The 20,261-nt window shown below is 42.5% G+C and overlaps 2 protein-coding genes across 15 annotated transcripts in view; one reads left to right on the top strand and one right to left on the bottom strand.

Moving 5' to 3' along the window:
- Positions 1-20,261, bottom strand: part of caskb (calcium/calmodulin-dependent serine protein kinase b) — a 48,769-nt gene that overhangs the window by 16,931 nt on the left and 11,577 nt on the right. For 12 of the 13 annotated variants that reach the window (XM_081710382.1, XM_081710380.1, XM_081710379.1 and 9 more), the window contains exons 2-5: positions 12,465-12,577; positions 9,616-9,721; positions 9,391-9,468; positions 6,289-6,361 (exon numbers count right to left, since the gene is read on the bottom strand). In XM_081710382.1, coding sequence (XP_081566508.1) covers positions 6,289-6,361; positions 9,391-9,468; positions 9,616-9,721; positions 12,465-12,577 — 370 coding nt within the window. Of the gene's footprint in view, positions 1-6,288; positions 6,362-6,939; positions 7,052-9,390; positions 9,469-9,615; positions 9,722-12,464; positions 12,578-20,261 lie in introns of those variants that run through there. The other variant, XM_081710386.1, reaches the window with a different exon arrangement.
- gpr34a (G protein-coupled receptor 34a) lies at positions 1,345-4,560 on the top strand. 2 transcript variants are annotated; one of them, XM_027018430.3, is made up of 2 exons: positions 1,345-2,228; positions 2,820-4,560. In XM_027018430.3, exon 2 carries the CDS (start codon positions 2,882-2,884, stop codon positions 4,064-4,066), a length of 1,185 nt encoding a protein of 394 aa, XP_026874231.1. In that variant the 5' UTR covers positions 1,345-2,228; positions 2,820-2,881; the 3' UTR covers positions 4,067-4,560. The 2 variants fall into 2 exon arrangements, with proteins under 2 accessions (XP_026874231.1, XP_026874232.1); XM_027018431.3 differs by having other exon boundaries at positions 2,408-4,560.

Raw genomic sequence — 20,261 nt, 5'->3', positions numbered from 1 at the left:
ATCTTGCATTTGAATGTGGCTGGATTTTAATACCGATGTAATATTTCTTAATTAAAAACCACTGTAGAGCTGTGGTTCACATGTTTGGGGGAACTGTTTTGTGTGGGATGTATCATATATTATTTTTACAGGTATCATGCATGAATATGACAAATATAGATAAAATTATTTTTAAAAGCAATCTTAAATACTTAATATTTAATTTTCTTCTCTCTCAGTGAAATGATATTTACTTGGAACCACCACCACGGTTCTCTGCTTTAAGTACTCAACTGCAACTCGCACTCTCACACACTCACTCTGTGTACAGCTGCCTCACTCACTCCTGAAACTGACACTATAGTTCGTCTGCATTCTTTTCTCATTTCTCATTTTTCTCAACACAGCTGTGACTCCACATTCGCTGGAGAACGCTTTATTTGTTGAGTTATTACATCTCCTCTCTGGTTTAGTTTCTGTGAGGTTTCTCCTTTCCCCAGCACTGAATTCCCCCCACCCCTGACACTGAATTTCCACTGTTTCTGTGTCAATTAAGTGCTCTCACTAGAAGGCAAATAGCAAAATGTTAGCAATAGTAATTACACATATACGAGTGCATGGATATTTGCAATTGAAAATAACAGTTTTTAATTGTTAATGGTAAGAAAAGACTAGAGTTAAACTCTGCAGAATAAACTGATTGTAAACTGTGTTCAAACTAGCCCGGCTGTTATCATGTGGCCTGTTCAAGCTAACCTGGCTGTTATCACATGTGCTGCACTGCTATGCTATTTTCAGGCTGAATTTCAGATGGTTTAGGCTCAGTTTCTTAAAATATTTCTTCACTGATAGCCAACCCAACATTCTTTGCTGATATCGACCCAATTCCAAGATGGTATCGGCTCAATGCCATCTCTAAATCACACCAAAAAACAATAACCTGACATTTTTAATCAATCAGATAGCATATTCCTTTTATTGGCATCTAGTTTCAGACTTCAAACGGAAGAACAAACTATACGAGTGGTTTTGCCAAATGCCACCACAAAACCACAACCTTGCCAAAAATGCACACACAAAAAAATGCATATAAGCTTATATGACTAACATGCACAGCACGTCAGTGCACAGCCTACAAATAAGTGCATATATATAACTAAACGAAAAAGTATAAACCAGTGTGAAAAATCACTTTGGTTCCTTTTATTTTTTTTTTTTGCACTTCTGAGGAGCAAGTTTACCAACAGGATTTTTTTTTTACGTACCATAGACCAGAAAGCAGTTACCCAGTTCTTCACATTCCAGGAGCCCTTACCTGATGACAGTAATTACATTTACATTTTTGCTACACTTTGATTTGATGTGATTACCATTTTACGAAGGATTACCTTGTCAAAGCATATAATATGAACCAAACTTATATTACTATATAGTACTAACATGACCCTAGCCTATATATTACTACTATATACAGAATTACTATTTAAACATAAGAACTGAATATGTGAGTAGGACCAATACCAGTTTGTACTGTTTTCTAGCATAATTCCGCCATGCAAAAAAGCCTTTAAGGATTATTTGTTGTGATGAAGGAGTTAAAACAAATTAGTTCAGCTGTGTGTAGCTCCTTCTAAACTGGCAGTATACATATGTACTTATTGTTGTTATGAACTGAACACTGAGAAGATCAATACAGCTATGACAATTGTTCTGGCACATTAGTACGTAAATCATATTGACTTTCAGCCCTTTGCCTTGAAAATGGATTTTACAATATTTACTGATCTGAATCTATTTATTTACACTGAACTTTAGCTCAGTGCCCTAATTAGCATTACAGTTTTTCACACTTCTAGGCAAGCCCACTTGCAGTCATTACTTTTTTTTGCTGTGTGGTTTTTGACCTCGTCTGCATGTTTCCCTTCTTCTAAGAGTTGAGCAGCGGCGCTCACTCGAGAATGAGAGGGCGTGAGCAACAGGAGAAAGAAATGAGCAAATGCAAAAGGGAAAAAAAAGAGAAAGAAGCAAAAGGTGAGCATCCAAGAGAAAGAGAGAGAAAAGGCAAGAGACAGTAAGAGAAATGAGAGAGAGAGAGACATATATGGCACTCAGCTCTAATCCATAAACCATGACAAGGGAGTCGGAAGAGAGGGCAACTCGGACGCAAATCCAGAAGAAGCAGAATCATAGCTGAAAGACGGAAGACCTGCACCCTCACTGCACTAAACCTCAGCGAGCAGCGCAGACAGGTACGGGGGAAGGGGGTCCACTAGCATTGTTCTAAGTCTGTGTGTGTTCAAATACTGATAACGTGAAGGAGGAAATGTGAGGAAAGAACGTAGTAGCTTATACTGCACCCTACTGCATGATATACAAGTGATCAGTGTTGTGAACGCACTACAGTTCAGTTTGTTCTTTCTTTATACAGGATTAGATCCTTCATAAAGAAATAGTTGTTCTACACGTGGATTTAATAAAGCAAAGCGGCAAACGCAGACCTTTCCAATCTTTCGCAAATGCAAGAATCTTTGAATCATTTAACAAAGCTGAAAGACCCAAAATATACATGTTTTATGGAAAACTGGAAGGAAAAAAAAAAAAACAAATCAGATTGGAATGGTTGGGGGTAGATGAAGCATTTGAACATGGCGTGGAAGTGTGTATGTAGTGTGTATGTGGTTCAAAATCTGGGAATATTGCCTAGCCATAGTTTATGGTCCCCTGCACTGCTACTTGGATGAAACCTTCTAAGCATGAGCCAAGAGTTCCTTCTGCTGTCTCACTGGTCAGGCAAATTTTCCATAAATATCTTTTTTTTTCTCCCCCTCTTCTCCTACAAGCCTGAAAATACAAGCTGCACTGAAGTTCAGAGATTCACAAAGGGGACATATACACACACACGATGAGCATCTTAAACAGCACCACAGCAGTACCAAACATCTCTAATCTCCTGCCCACGACTTCGGCGCTCAACCAGTCATGCTCTCCTGAGGACGAATTCCTGAGTGTGCCGTTTGCCGTCTTTTACTCTGTCCTCTTCCTCTTTGGCCTTGTGGGGAACCTTCTGGCTCTCTGGGTCTTCCTCTTCCTTCACTCACGGCGGAACTCCGTGCGTGTCTTCCTCATCAACGTGGCCCTGGCCGACCTGGTGCTAGTGGCCTGCCTGCCGTTCCGCGTGCTGTACCACGCGCTGGGCAACCACTGGCCCCTGGGACCCCACATGTGCAAGCTGGTGGGAAACCTGTTCTACATGAACATGTATGTTAGCATCACCCTGCTGGGCCTCATCAGCCTGGACCGCTACCTGAAGACCCAGTGGGTGCAGGGAGGTCGGGGCAGCTGTGGACGACGCTGGCTCCGGAGCAGCAGGTGGAGCGTGGTGTCCTGTGGGGTGTTGTGGGCCATCTCGCTGATGGCTGTGGTGCCCATGATCACCCTGGCCGAGGGCAACGAAGAGCAAGGGAAGTGTTTCCAGTACAAGCCGCGGACGGAGGCCCGGAGCAAGGCCTACTTCAACCTCTTCCTGGTGGGCATCTTCTGGCTGGTGTTTGTGGTGTTGCTGGTGACATATGGACGCATCGCCTGCAACCTCCTGAAGGCGTCCCGAGACAGGCCTGACCTGCCCAACGCCATGCGCTATGCCCGCACAGCCAAGAAGTCTTTCGTGGTGTTGTTCCTGTTCACCGTCTGCTTCGTGCCCTACCACAGCTTCAGGGGTGTGTATGTGCGCTCGCAGCTGTCTGACCCGCCGTGCGAGGTCCGCCGCTTCGTTGACCGCATCAACGAGGTCATGCTGCTCTTCTCCGCGCTCAACAGCTGTCTGGACCCAGTTATGTACTTCCTGCTGTCGGGCTCCGTGCGCAAAGCCACGATCCAGACCGTTTCCCACGTGTTCTGTGCACGCACCGACACCACCGTGACCACTGGCAGCTCCACCACCGAGTTCCACAAAACGTCACAGTCCTCCACCTATGCACTGGCTACGCCCCGCGGGAGTGTGGGCCTCATCCCCTCCCTCCACTTGAAGACCAGCCTGGAGGTCGTGCCCTGCGCTCAGAGGCCTGGCCTGTGTGACTACGAGGGCTAAAGGTCTGGATTAAAGATCCGACCTTAACGCCAGGGAGGTGCCGAAATGCAGCAACACCATGAGGACAAAAAACCTCAGAGCACGAGCTCTCCCTGACGCATTGGTCCTGGAGTGAAAAGATAAACGATGGAAGTTTCCGTGGGAAGGATGGGCGGCCGTTACCGTTTATCCACAGTTGTCCAAGGAAGGAAATCGGGCAGCTGTGCATGCTCAGTCAAACAAATAAGTGACTCAATGTAGCAAGAAAACTAAAGATCAGTGAACATAAGTAGAACCACAGTCTATTCCAAGAACGGGACTGCAGTAGTATTATGAATACCAGTTTTTGTGGGGCACGTACATAAGTGTTATGGGTGAAACTCAGGTGGGCATCAGGGCCCCCTCACCTGGTAAAATGGTACCACACAACAGGGTCGTTATTTTAGAACTCCAAAAAACACAAAATAAAAATGCACCATCAGTGGAACGAATTTCCACTGTTCTGGGTTCCATTTCACTCAATTACAATGGTTTTCAATCTATACATGACCTTCAAGAAAAACTCCAACATTTCCCCCAAAAAATAATTAAAGAAACAAATAATTTAGAACAAGACAGCAAAATTACAACAGAGTGCAATCTCCAAAAGTTGCATGCGCTTTAGCAGCTACAGCGCAGGCGGACTGATGTGCGCAGTGCGGCGAGACCAAGCGGCTCTACCTGCAAATAGCATGACAGAAAATGGAGTCTGAACCATGGCAGGCTGAGCGCGAGCGTGGTTGGGAGGACTAGAGATTCGTGGCATGATAAAACGCTCTGGCCTCCACCTTTTTGGCCATCGTTAAAACGAAAGCAAAATATAAACAATCCCAGCATCTCTAGGCTTTCTAGACTACACAGAAATGTGTCAGCATGTGCAGAGAGGATCCCCAGAGAATCACCACAAAGGTGTTTTTGTGGGAAACATAATATAGGTTGGCACTGCTTATTAAGCTTAGAACGGCACACACCAAGCCACTGTCATGATATCACAACAGAACTTGTCAGCGTGTCAAGTCCATACTATGATGAAGCTATCAATCTAAATAAATAACAATGCTTTCAGTGAATAGATTAAAAATATTCACTCATAATAACCCAAGGACATGACCTTTTTGAAGATTTTCGCTGACCTGTTTTCATGCTCATGGTTGCTCAACAAGTATGCATTTGATAAAATGTATAAATATAATAAATAAATAAGAACTTTTTTTTATTTCACTTGTGAAATAAGTAGAAAAACATTGAAATAACTTTTCAAAATAAACACTTCAATAACTGTACAATTACACACAAATCCCCCTCCCCCTCCACACACCCACCCACCCACTTAAATATTCATATCGACCTAAAAACACACACATCAATCCATGGGACAAACACACTGCCCCCCGGTGTGTAACACTCACTGGTGTACGCACATAAGCCTTCTAATCCCTGATGAGTCCAGGTTTGTGTCTGTCAGATTAAAGCAGTCGATCAGAGTGGATGGAGCAGGTTTGCGTGGTGTGTGTGAAGGGACACACACTGCCCCTCTGTCCAATCCCTGAGGCGGGACTCCATCAGAAACCCATTTAATCACAGACGTCCTTCTTATTACAGCCAGGTTCACCCCGCTATCCTACACTACTGGACTATGCTTATGCAAGTCTCTGCAACAGTGTGTGCATGACAGAAACATCCATTTGTATGCATAGTTCAAATGCTTAAACATGCGCACACACACACACTCAGATGCAATGTCCTGCATAACACATAATAACTGCACATGTCCATCTTCTCCTGCAAACGTGATGTCTCAAAATCTGAAAGGATGTGGCTCTGGGTTGCACAATCAGCTTTAAAAAAAGAGCCACTGGTAAGGGTCACATTTGCAGAAGTGTGCATATATAGAGGAACTGTGTCGACAGCAGTTTCAAAAACCCCGATTTGTGACTCAGGAATCCAGTTTTGTAAATGTATAAACAAACAAATATATAGATAAATAAAACAAAAGTCAAACAGAATAAAACAAGAGTCAAAGAAATTTAGGACAATTTAGACCTACCTATAACCAGTTTATTTTTCCCTAAAAGTTCCTAGTTCTAGTTGTGTGCCCTGTTGCTCTGAAACATAAACTAAACTTTACGACGAAGGAGAGGGTTTACGTGCCACTGAGCTGACTGATTCTCGGGCATCCCAGATGCGAATGAGACTAATCTTACCTTGACATCTCGGTGAATTACATTGTTGTCATGACAATAACGCAGCGCCTCCAGTATCTGACGCATGTAGTGGCTGAGGAGAAACAGATGAAGAGATAACAAGAAAGGGAAAAAAAGAATGAAATACATCTTCAAATTACAACATTTTACGAAGGATTACCTTGTCAAAGCATATAATATGAACCAAACTTATATTACTATATAGTACTAACATGACCCTAGCCTATATATTACTACTATATACAGAATTACTATTTAAACATAAGAACTGAATATGTGAGTAGGACCAATACCAGTTTGTACTGTTTTCTAGCATAATTCCGCCATGCAAAAAAGCCTTTAAGGATTATTTGTTGTGATGAAGGAGTTAAAACAAATTAGTTCAGCTGTGTGTAGCTCCTTCTAAACTGGCAGTATACATATGTACTTATTGTTGTTATGAACTGAACACTGAGAAGATCAATACAGCTATGACAATTGTTCTGGCACATTAGTACGTAAATCATATTGACTTTCAGCCCTTTGCCTTGAAAATGGATTTTACAATATTTACTGATCTGAATCTATTTATTTACACTGAACTTTAGCTCAGTGCCCTAATTAGCATTACAGTTTTTCACACTTCTAGGCAAGCCCACGTGCAGTCATTACTTTTTTTTGCTGTGTGGTTTTTGACCTCGTCTACATGTTTCCCTTCTTCTAAGAGTTGAGCAGCGGCGCTCACTCGAGACAAGAGAGGGTATGAGAAACAGGAGAAAGAAATGAGCAAATGCAAAAGGAAAAAAAAGAGAAAGAAGCAAAAGGTGAGCATCCAAGAGAAAGAGAGAGAAAAGGCAAGAGACAGTAAGAGAAACGAGAGAGAGAGAGAAACATATATGGCACTCAGCTCTAATCCATAAACCATGACAAGGGAGTCGGAAGAGAGGGCAACTCGGACGCAAATCCAGAAGAAGCAGAATCATAGCTGAAAGACGGAAGACCTGCATCCTCACTGCACTAAACCTCAGCGAGCAGCGCAGACAGGTACGGGGGAAGGGGGTCCACTAGCATTGTTCTAAGTCTGTGTGTGTTCAAATACTGATAACGTGAAGGAGGAAATGTGAGGAAAGAACGTAGTAGCTTATACTGCACCCTACTGCATGATATACAAGTGATCAGTGTTGTGAACGCACTACAGTTCAGTTTGTTCTTTCTTTATACAGGATTAGATCCTTCATAAAGAAATAGTTGTTACTCCAAAGGAAGTGTTCTACAAGTTTGTCCTTAATAAATCTGTACAAAATTTCCTTTGGAATAAAGTTAGTTACAAACCATCATTTTATTAGTCCCCCAATCAAGGTCTTAGCCTAGAACCTCATATCTAATTCAGGTATCATATCTAATTCTAAGTGTTCATCTGAAATTAATGGCAAAGTTTTTAAAAAGGTTCATATCTCAGACCAAGGTGCATCTCTCCAATTACTTTCAAAAGGCACATGCAAATGTGCACAGCTCCTCTGGGGAAGTCAGAAGATGAAGGTGTGAAGGTGTAAAGGTGTGACAATAGAATGGTGTGAAGAGACCGAACTTTTTTTGTGGCTTTATTGATTTCTAAAAATAGGCAGCCTCTGAATATGCATTCTGTTACCCCAAACATTAGATAGCTATCTTATTGTGAATTTGGAGACGCTGGAACTCTCTGGGGTAGCTCGACTGCTGTCAGTTTCCTGTTAATGTCACGGCCTTTACTGTTCTAGGTCAAGACTTGACTGGTTTAGAGGATCCGTCATACTAACCAAACCTCATACAACCCTGCCACATACAGCAGCACAGGACGCAAGAGAGAAAAGTATCTGTCGCTAATTAATACTCTATGTAGTGTATTTAATACTGTATGATTTATATACACACACACTATGCAGTCTACTTAATGCTGTAGTTTATATACACACACAATACAATGGGCTTTAACCAGCAACCTACTATATAAACTTTGCTTTCCATGGGGAAAATAAAAAATGTTCAACAGAACCATGGGGGTTTTTTTGTTTGTTTTAATCAATACAACCTTTTTTTGGGACAGCACAGTGAGAGCCTAGAAGAGACTCCTCTCTCCTCACAGGCTGTCTGAGTCACTGAGTCTACCATACACACAAAGTGGTTAGCAGTGGAGGAAGCAACAAAAATTATGTGTGAAGAGTGATCATGTAATTATTTAGTTATACATTTAAAAACAATAATGTTTATGAACATTAGCTAGTGGCTAATGCCACTTTGCATTGTGGGATGTTCAGGATGATTTACTGATTATGAAGATTATTGTAATTATTATGAATTATTATTTTATATGAAATTCAATTCCACAGACCATAACAGCTTCAGGTGATCAGAAATGGGCCTGCAACCAGAGCGTTTGGTGAGTGTCTGGTCAGCTAAGCACGTTCTCTCACGGGTCCCAACCCAGGACCTGTTCTGGGCTCGAATTGTGGATTGATTGCACAGTTCCATATGTCACTTTTCCACGCAAATGTTTGCAAAATGTTAGGCAGTCGGTTAGCCTGCTTTCTGCTGTTTTTTTTTTTTTTGCTTAGCTACAAACACAAAAGCGGTGAAGAACAGTGCTTTTTGGATACGTGGCGTTTCACTGTGCACTGTGTAACTTGAAAAGAGAAGTGACACAATAAGTGGAAGAGGTTTTTCAGGGAGGAGCAGAAATCTGTTCTCTGGAGCGCTCCTGGCCTCAAAAACAACTTCCACACTTCAAATGTACAGAACCCGCGCAGCAAGCAGTCCTGGGTTTGGAAATAAAACTCTAGTGTGAAAGCGCTCCATGTTAACCTCACGGACTGAAAATTAAACGTAAGCAGATAACCATTTACACAAACACAACCTGGATCCCTCTCAACAGTACGTTACTGGTTTGTTTGCAGTACCTGTATTCTGAATTATCAAAACTAAATGCAGACTTTAAATAATTGATAGCTCGATGTAGAAATAAAAAATAAAAAATAGAGTTTGTGTGTGGCAACAATTCTGATTTTTGTTGTGTAGAACACTTCCCACTGCAGTGATACAGACAGTGTAGTGTAAAGATCATGAAGGAACCAGGATGCTTCCTCTGACCTGGCCACAGCCTCACTGTAGACGAAGCCTGCGTCTGCCCTCTTCACGATCTCAAAACAGAGATCTGCTCCATCCATGCTACACACAAAGTAGGAGAAGAGAGGTACATGCAGATTTCAAACACAAATCGATTCAATCTCAATCTTTTCGAGACACAGACACTCAAACACACACACACACACACACACACACACAAAACCTTCACCCCCCCCCCCCAACACTTACAACTCGAACACCATGTAGAGCATTCCATCAGAGCTGTAGGTTTCCAGTAGTTCTACAATGTGAGGGTGTTTTAGCATGTGACAGATACTAGCCTCACGCTTCAGATCTAGAGAGGAGAGACAAAGCCACCATTATTATCAGCATCAAGCGTTTTTAATAATTAACCTCATCACTCGCCGTTTTCACCCACAGAGCCCTCTGTTTACCTTCATCATGAAAACGGCTCAGTTATTTATGAGCTACTGGGCTCGCACACTCCTGTCGAGTGTGCTGTGTAGCACGCGTTGTGCTGAGTGGGCCTCACATCCGCACACCTACGCACTGCACGACATCCTTCATCATTCACATTCATACTGTTCCATTGTGCTCCAGCCAGACAGGCTGACGTCACTGTGTTATACCCCCAAACGGCCACTAGAGGGAGCGGCAACACATTTTCATCCATTCACACACTACTGCACTCCAGACTAGGTTGCAAAAAAAAGGGGTGTTTCCTCCACACAAAAAGATCAGCAAACAGAGAGCTATTGTAAAAGGATCAGACTTCCATTTCAGGAATATCCTCATAAACATGTTTTCTTTTCTTTTCTTTTTTTTTTAAATGATAGACCAACAGCATATAACTACAACAAATCAGGTTGTCAACTTCAGGAGAGGAGAACAAACACACAGACTCCCTGGTTGATTTGCTCTGAAATGTAATCTGGTAAAGAAAATGTAAGATATGGGAGTTTTCTCTCTCTCTCTCTCTGTCCCTCTCTCTCTCTCTGTCTCTGTCCCTCTTTCTCTCTGTCTCTGTCCCTCTCTCTCTCTGTCTCTGTCCCTCTCTCTCTCTGTCTCTGTCCCTCTCTCTCTCTGTCTCTGTCCCTCTCTCTCTCTGTCTCTCTCTGTCCCACTCTCTCTGTCTCTCTCGTTCTCCCCACCCACATCACTGTTCTTTCTGCCGACCCAACTGGAACACGCTGGGGTCTGGAGACACCTCAGGACGCGTGTTCATTCTCTCTCGCTTTCGGTCTCAGTCTGGCTCCCTCCGTCTCCCTCTCTACTCTCTCTCCCAGTCTCCTTCTCTCCTTCTGTTTCTCTCTGAATCTGTCATACTTTATTCAATCACACATCGAAGCAGATTAGCAGCAGTGTGAAGCACCACTGCACCATCAGTAGTGAGTGGGGAGAGTGAGTGCGGGTGGAGAGCGTGAGCGGGTGGAGAGAGTGTAGGTGTATAGAGTGAGCGGGAGGAGAGTGTGAGTGGGTGGGTGGAGACAGAGAGCGTGAGTGGAGAAAGACTCCGGGTTGAGAGAGAGTTGGTGGGTGGAAACAGATTGTAGGTGGAGACTGAGTGAGTGGAGAGAGAGTTGGTGGGTGGAAACAGATTGTAGGTGGAGACTGAGTGAGTGGGGAGAGAGCGTGGGTGGAAAGTGAGTGGGTGTGTGGAGACAGTGAGAGTTTCCAGAGTACAGAGCTCAGTTGTCTGTCTGTGTTCTTGATTTACTGCAACACGACTCTCACACTCTCCACCAACAAAATACATCTTTTCTTGTTTCCCTCCAATCAAAAAGAAGAAAAGCACGTGCAGTGTAAACTTCCAGTCGATCTGGCCACAAAGATGGTGGTGTGAATCACTGCAGCGGTGTGGTCTCAGGGACCTGGGCGTTTTTGTGACCAGGCCACGGGTGTGTCGTCTGAACCACAATGTGCCATACACAGACACAATTCTAGGGTATACTGATGAACACGCAGCAGTATGACATGCACAGAGTCACCCACACACATACCCATACGCACACACACTTCAACCAGGTGGTCATGTGGCAGGTGATTTCTCACAAGCAAAGATACACACCCCTGATTTCACCCCACAGGCGCACAGAAATATGTGTACACAGACACAGCCTACAAAGACACAAAACACACACAAAGACTCCCACACAGACATAGCCTACACAGACAAAAACACGCGCACACACACACACACACACACACACTCACACTCACACACACACTCACACACTCACACACACTCACACACTCACACACACACTCACACACACACACACAGGCTGATACACACAGACATAGACAGAGGTGTGCACACAAAAAGACAAATTCACTTCAATTTTTGAGGCATATGAATAATTCCTGTAATTCACATTGTTTCTATTGTACTGTTTTAGTAGAAAAAACGTGATCATGGGTAAAAGCTAATAAGCTCTGAGTAATGAACATCAGAGGATTCTTTTCTACTTAACTGTACTGTGATGTGGCAATACTGTATTCAAAGAACAGGCTCACATACACATACGCAGAGACAGACAGACACCAACATACACATTCCAGGAATGGGCTCAGAATCGGACTCTTTTCAGTAAAAAACAGAGTACTTGACACCAAGCAGTTTGTGCTGTGTGAATGTGACAAGAAAATGAAACATGCTGAACTGTAGCTGCATGTCACTGTTAAACACAGTCAATAAGCGTGGCCACTGGGCCCTGTCCAAACAGCACGGCCCCACCCCCTTCTCTCCTACAGGGACTCTGGTCATGCCGGCTGGACACACACTCTCACAGATGGCAGCAGACTATGGACAGAGACCACAGACGTGCCAAGCCAGCAGGACATTGCCCAGGACACACACACAAAAACATTAAAAAATAAAAACACACACACACACACACACACACACACACACACAGGCACCTTAATAGGTGCGTGCACACGCATGCGCGCACGTGCACATGCACTACCAGCCTTCCCAAAACATCCCTAGCAAATAACCTCTATGAGGTCTGTGAGTTCTGTGAGGTCTGTCAGGTTTGTGAGTTCTGTGAGGTTTGGGAGGTCTGTATAGTCACCTTCAGTGCTGAGTCCAGGGCTGGAGGTGAAGCTGGCCACATCTACAATCTTCACTGCAAACTGCTGCCCAGTGTCCCTGTTGATGCATCTGCGAACCACACTAAACGGCCCCCTGGGAAACAAAGACACAGAGAATAAGGGCCCAAGGGCCTCAGGACTCTGGGCTCGTAGCATTACTGTTACTGCCATCAGGGCTTATTGCACCAGCATCTCATAAAAATCTGCAAGCATCACAACCACAAGGTCTTCAGCCTGCTAAACAGTCAGCATAGCAGTGGAGAGAAGATGGAACCAGTAGGAAACCGTCTGTGGCCGTCTCCTAAAACACCTTCAAAGCATCTGATGTTCGCGCGCGCATGTGTGTGTTCACGTAGCCACTGACTGTAGAGCAGCTCAGACTTGCAAAACAGATATGAGAGCACACACACCACAGCAGTGCATTTCATCTGAAACTTTTAATGCCGGTTCAGTTCAGTTTCACTGGAGCCGTGTGTTACATTAGTACAGAGTTCCAGCAGACTAGAGGCATCACTAAGCAGTCAGAGCAACAGCGAGCGCCCTTGGAGGCGGAGCGGCGTGTAGCTCATGAGACAACAGCAGCATGAGCGAGCGGCTGGCGAGGGAGTGACACCTCCGGCCCGTCACCGCAAAGTGGGCTACGTAATGCGTATTACTGACACCACGCTCACCCCACAGGGTTATCCTGGGAGTGCGCGGTCACAGCCGCACGGCTTCCAAATTAGAGAACAGGGATGGAGGACTGTAAAAAACCCAAATAAAGCAAACACGCAGCCTGAAGTAAAGAATACCATCAGCACAGGAAAGCCAAGATCGCAGGAAGACTGAATTTGGCATTGGAAGAAAAAAATGATAATCACAATTTGTGATAATAAAATGATATAAAAAGAGGTGGAGAGAAAGAGAGAGAGAGGGAGGGCCAGAGAAGAAAGGCACAAAGGAGAAAACACACACATCTTTAGTACAGCCTCAGTTTAAACCTGTGTGGGTCTGGCAGAGGCACAGAGGAAGAGGAATCCTTCCATCTTCATCTTATTACAGCAGTCTACACTTGGTTACACGCTCACAGAAACAGAGCGGCGCAGGAAACCTCAACGCCGCATCCCACAGCACTGAGTTGAGTGCTCACCACTGTCCCGGAGCAAAAATTCAACCCCTCCCTCCCGAAATAGGACACAGACAGTGACTCGGTCATAGCTGACACGTGAAGATGATGAAAGATGAACAGATGACTGAAACAGAGAGGTTATTCATACCTTCTGTAACAAAACCTCAAGTTTAGAACTGCGTTTCACAGCAAAAACGATGATACATCAATGCCGTACAAAGATCTTATTTATGAGACAGAACTTGAATGCACGCTTGCGGAAGTCTTTTGTGTTCATCAATTATTTGTAAATCTCTGAGTAGTTTGTGCAAATTTACATCTGCCATAGACCAGAAGCACTCTAGCTTAATGCAGTGTTTTAGCTGGAAAATACTGTCCATCATTGCATCTCAACAGGCAACGTTATTGACGTAGCCAAATCCATGACCAGGAAATGTTGAGACAGACCCATACACATGATCAGGCAATGCAGGAACTCAGTCATGGAATGTAAACACTTAGTTCAGACCTACAGATTGGAGCAGTGATTCACAAACTGTGGCTCCATAAATATGTTTCTGCCTGTGCTTTCTGTCTTTGCTGCTGGGTGATAAAATGATCTCAAAACAGGATGGTGATGAAATGTCGATAATGATAAGCTTTTGACATTTTTACTCAATATGGATAGATCAAAACAGCCTGTTACACAGAAATAAACACGTCCACAGCCAATCCGTGTGCAGTTTTGGGTTTTGTGTCAAAGTACCTGCCCATTTCTCAACGCAAGGTATTGTCTGATCTACAAGCGCTGAAGAAAGATCTGTAATTGTAGGAAAAAAAAGAGTGAAACCATTGAGGGGCATGAAAGTGAACTCACAAAATCCTCCAAAGCTGAGAATATAATTGTCAAAAAAAGTTGCCATGACGTCCGTTATATGGAAGTGGTTCGAATATCTAAAAAGTGCCATTCGTATTGCATTCGTAGTAGAAACGAACTGCACCAGCATTCATTTGGAAGTGGATTGAGACTGCCCTGCTCAGGGGATCTCGGTTGGCTTGTCTGGTGTGTACCATGGTTCAGAAGGCAGCGTTACCACTTGCTCTAATACATTGTACCATCAGAGCAAACGTTTCAAGGTTTGTTTAAATCGAACCAAAGTTGCTAAGTGTAAACACGTCCTAAAATTCACAGCATGCATTACTCCAAGCTTCCGCTTCAAATTCTTTTTCAGCAGTTATAGTGCACACAGCTATTTAAAATCACAAAATCAGAAAAATTGGGAATGTATAGAGAAATGTAACAAGCTCACCTTTTTTTTTTTTTTTTACATTTGACGTTATAATTTGTTCAAATGAATTAAATTAAAGCAGACCCGCCCTCCTTCCCCCCTGGATGACATTTAATTTCAACATCCATATTACACACATCGTACATACAAACCTGACAGAGACATAAATGCTCATGATGACTGTCAACATTCTTGTTCATGGAAAGGCTTTCGAGGAGGCTAAAGCCTTTGCGTGTTTGACTGATACAGATGAATTAATCCTCCAGACTGATATCTGGAAGAACTGCACCAAGCTAAAAAGACAGCAAAACTGGACAAATTCACTAAATAGTTTCAAAACATTAGTCAAGAACAAAGCTTCCTCCAAATACTGTAGCTGTTTTTTTGCCAAGCCAACCGCCATGGGAAAACAGCAGCTACATCTCCAGGTCTCTGTTGACACCCCCTGTAATCCACTGCCTGGTCACCCCCAATGATTTTTTTTATTAGCTCAACACCATATTCACAGAGCTGTATCACTCGTAGCCATGATTTGCACAAGGCTGTTTGTGTGGAAATGACCACTGATTCAAGCTTTTGATGGAGCATTTCCACAGCCCACAGCATTGCATCTCATACCATTACCAAGTGAGACCAAAAAGTTGCCAACAGTGCATTCCAGTGATACAATTTTTTATTTTTTTTAAACAATCAAATATGGAGTTGTTTATCCAGCCCTCAGAACCCTAAAAGTGTGAACCAGAAAGAAGCGAATAGACTGAATCAAGGCAGGAATTCTTTAACTAATAAAGAAAATTAGGGTTTTTTTAATGTCTTTAAAAATTGTGTTTCAAGGAAATTGATGTTAATTAGCACCCCTAAAAGTGCATTCATCTGGCTATAAACTGATTTGCCTAAATCATTTGGAGAGAAAAACTCTCAAGAGAATTAAAAAGGTGAAAGGTTTCACTGAAATGGAAAGAAAGAGCAAAAGACCACTGAAATGAACAAAACCCCAATAAGGGCGTAAGAGGAGCTCAAAGTACATAATGCATTAAGATATAGGTTACAATACTTTGAATGCTCAGCAATCTGTCTAACTAGATATGATGAGGCTAAATATGGGATGGATAATATCACATTTTCTAAGATTGTGCTATCCATCTCAATCCATATTTCAGAGTGAAAACTGAAAGGCTCCTGGATCAGTACGCTTCTTAGCAAACACACACTGGGTTATTGGTAAACCAAAAATAAGAATATGAAGAATTTCTTTTTAAACCGTATGATGACAACAGTGTGGCTTTATGTCCTTTAAAAAAGTGCCATGTTCATATCTGCTTTAAGCACTGACAATAACCCAGAGCTGCTGTGCTTTACGAAGGCACCAGCCTCAGAGATGTAAAACACATGGACCTATAAGACGCCATATCAAGACATTTCCTGCAGGTGCTCCTCTCCTATGCGGATGAATATAAGACTACAGGAGACTTTCCATGACCATAACGACAAAATCACCATTCCACTCAACAAGCTTACAGCACAGCATCCAATTTTGGAGCACAGTGTCCTTGTCTTCCCCATCAAGACTATGTGATATTTAAAAAGAACAATGATATTTTTCCAGTGACCTAGTGACATTTTCCAGTGCTCTAATGATATATTTCTTGGGCTACAGCTATTGCTGGAACTGCAAAAATCACTATTTGGTTAGGTGAGTCATAGCACGCTCTCTGAAATGTTGGAGTATAGTCTTCCAGTCACTTACAGTTATAATGGGCAAACAGTCATAAATCAAACACTGACAGTGGAATGGCGTTACTTAATACGAATATCATATGCTGTTTCTAATAGCTTAATACACTGACTCATTTATGATGATCTTGGTTAAATGCACCAATTTCCGGAGTGAGGACAGTGCAGTCAATACCCTCACATTAGACACTCTGTTCTGGGTCCTTTTAGACTGAAGTGCAAAATTACATGACATGACCAAGTCTGAGCAAATATAAAGGAATTCCATTAAAAGCAAAACTTGTGTGAAAAATAAGATACATTTTCTGTGTTTCTACAATTACACAATTTCCTGTCATAGTAGAATATCTGCAGTTGTTCTTTTATTATAGGATATTTTATTACAGATGTTTTATACCATATATGGTTTTAGTCACACCCAACATGGGAATGCTAACTGTGGATGCCCATGCCATGCAATTGAAACGGGGGATTACACAGAGATCTTGTAGTGACTGCAGAGGGCAATGTGACAGAGACCCTCCCCACCTGAGGGAGAGGTAGTGTGATAGAGTCACTCAGGAGAGTAAAAAGTATGTTTAGGTCCTGCCTCCTGCTGTGACTATAAATGGCGTCAGACATGAGAGGGCACAATCCCCGCCAACCCCCTACCCTCAAACATTCATCACCTGGGATACTTGGATATGATTGCTGTGATCAATCTGTTGAACATACCTTAACACTCGAATTACATTTTAACACAGCATTCACATGAAATATGGTCATGCAATCTGTCAGTCATTCATATCATTAATATGTAGCGTCCCATAAAACAGACTGCTCGTACAGAGTAGTAGCCACTTGCATATTTGGCAGTTTGACTGGAATACTAGCTAATGTTAGCACCTTGTTCATGCAATATAGCGTACGTGAGTTGAATGAATGCACCGCATTCTCAATTATTCATTAAAGTTATTTATAACCCAATCTAAATAAAATAATTTCATCAGCCTTCTTAATTACCTCTTAACGACTTAAGTGCCATGGGATTAGACTGTAAACTGTAAGCTCTGTTTTAGGATTCATAAGAGGGAAAAACCTGAGGACTGTTCCCCCCCCCCCCCCCCCCGCCCCCTTTATTGGGACTCAGGAACTCTAATGAATTTTTAAAATATTATAAATACCTACAAAACCTTCCTAAAATAGGTCAAATTTTTCTTCATGATCTACTGGACAAGTCAGTATCTGTCAGTATTGACCAAGGCGCAGGGCTTTGCACTATGAGACGATGATTTGCTTCTCCTTCATTCTAAATCATCTAACATACAAATGCATATATAGCTAGAGACTGTGGGAATCCATACGAGGGTGCAAATGTAGCTAGTCTACAGGAATAAAGAAGCCTATTAAGCAGGGCCCACAAAGAACAGAGTGGCAGCACGTCACACCTTCACAGACTGATGGGTCCTGTCAAATAAGCATGGTTATACCAAGTCAGAAAAACAGAGCTGATTCAGCACATGAACATGAAGCTATACTTTTCTTCTAACTTGGGCTGTGTTTTGCAAAAGCTTCATAAAACAAAGACCATCTTCAAATGGTAGAGTATGAAGTGAACAGTCACAATCTCTCTCCTATAAGATGATCTTAACACTGTGATGACTATAGTAAACGGGGCCCTAATTATTAAAGCCAGTAAGAAGGAAAGAAGGGGGAAGCTGTCATCATCTCAACCATACTTTGTACCATACTTCTCGTCATCAGAGACAGGCTGCCTTGTTTAGGGAAGGAATAATGGATTTTTCAGACAGCAGATAAACCACTCACAACTCCATCTGTCTCTCTGCACTTCCCACATGAAGGGATAGAATTTTCTTGGTCAGCATTTCTTTTCACACAGCAAAAAAACAAAGTGGCTTGCCTCTTTTATACCCAGGTACAATGACATCAATGCTACACATCTAGCTAGGAAGTGGTCCAATGTGGACTGCTGTAAAAACACTTTAAATGCAAGAGAACCTACCAGATGTGCATAAACTATAGACAGCATTAATGGACTCAAATCCCAGCAATATAATCAATTTAAACAATACTTGTTTCTGTCAATCATGTGTAAACATCTGCCGTGTTTATTTGCAATTGGTTTCCAAATGTTAGCTCTTGGGGATACACTTGTTTTGCTGTGTCACAGCTTGTCCATAAAAGCATCGCCACACTTGTGGACAACAGAGAAAACCTACTGGGCCATCTGACAGAGAGCTCACTCCACCTCACATAGCACTGTGGATTGAGGTCATATGGCCTAACAGTTTTGGTTTTATAAGTATGAACTTAGCCACAGTCACTAGCTGATAGCAGGTATTTTGAGGAAATTGTCGGATTACTTATGGTGGTTGATGGGCTACCATAAGTAATCCAACAGAAGCAATACAAACCTGGAGCTCAGAATTTATGGAGTGTTTCATGCAATTGTGGACAGTGAAAGGTGACTCTATTGAGGGAAGATTCCCAATGTCTCAGAGACCTGATTTCCTAGAGGACTGATAGTGCTGTTAGGCACTTGAGAAAAGGGATGACATCCTCTTAGAAAACATTGACCGTACCGGTAACACCAATCCTGAATGTACTGGTGCATCAAAACCTCTGTTCAATTCTTATCCTTCCGATTCCCTTTCCTCTCTCTTCAGGAAATAGATTAGTCTCACCATACCTTTCCAAGATAATCCCTGAGACCTTTACAAGAACAAGATCAGAAGTGCCCTTATAGAGAATAGAAGAAGAGGGGAGCCAGAGATTTGTCAACCTTAGAGAAAATCCCATTTCATCCCTGGGTCACCATACATCTGTTTCTCACCACTCCCTGTCATTCCCTGAAGTATCCAACTCAAATCATAGCCTCAGGCTGAAGGTTCATTCTTTACCAACAATAGTGGTCAACTGGCCACTCAGGAAGCCTTCCAAAGTTTGGCAGGGCAGAAAGCATATAAAGACCCCATGTGGAAACAAAGGAAGACATCAATGTGGGCTCAGAACCATGGCCTCATCTGTCTATCATAATGGCATCACCTTCAAGATTCAAGATTTCAGCCATACACGAATTACGCGCACTGAGCTCAACGAAGGATAAAATAAGATCCCTTATTATAAAAAAAACCAAAATAAAATAAATCCTCCAAAAAAATAAATAAATAAAAAATTATAATAATAATAATACTGATAATAGTAATAATACATTAACGAATGTACAAATTTATAAGATCTAAACCAAATAGCAGCAGGATGTTGCACAATATAGTATTGCACAGAATGATACTAAAAAGTTACTATTAGATAAGTACATCTTAGTGTTTTTCTCTGTTAAGGAGTCTAATGTCAGTTGGATAAAATCTATTTCCATATCACCCAGTCTTGCAGCGTACACTACAGTAGTAGTCTGTTTACCCTTCGGCCTTTGGGCAGCAGGGTAAACAGACTATGAAAGGGGTGGGTGGAGTCACTGATAGTGTTCCTGGCTTTCAGCATGAGACCTTTTTTGGCCAGAACCTCAATAGGTATGAGTGTGGCCCCAATGATCTTTTCTGCTGCCCTTACCAGTCTCAAGGCCTTTTTCTCAGAGGAGTTGCAGTTCTTGTACCAGAGTGGGATATTATTAGTTTAAAACAGTACTGTGCTTCCATAGAAAGCTATGG

Source organism: Electrophorus electricus, chromosome 3 (assembly GCF_041902795.1).
Source record: "Electrophorus electricus isolate QZ-2024a chromosome 3, ASM4190279v1, whole genome shotgun sequence".
Taxonomy (NCBI): Eukaryota; Metazoa; Chordata; class Actinopteri; order Gymnotiformes; family Gymnotidae; genus Electrophorus; species Electrophorus electricus.
Note: the sequence above shows the minus strand (reverse complement) of the source record. Positions and strands in the feature narration are given on the sequence as shown.

Bases quoted from the DNA above. Each gene is read 5' to 3' on its own strand.
- gpr34a (XM_027018430.3), top strand. From the start codon at position 2,882: ATGAGCATCTTAAACAGCACCACAGCAGTACCAAACATCTCTAATCTC.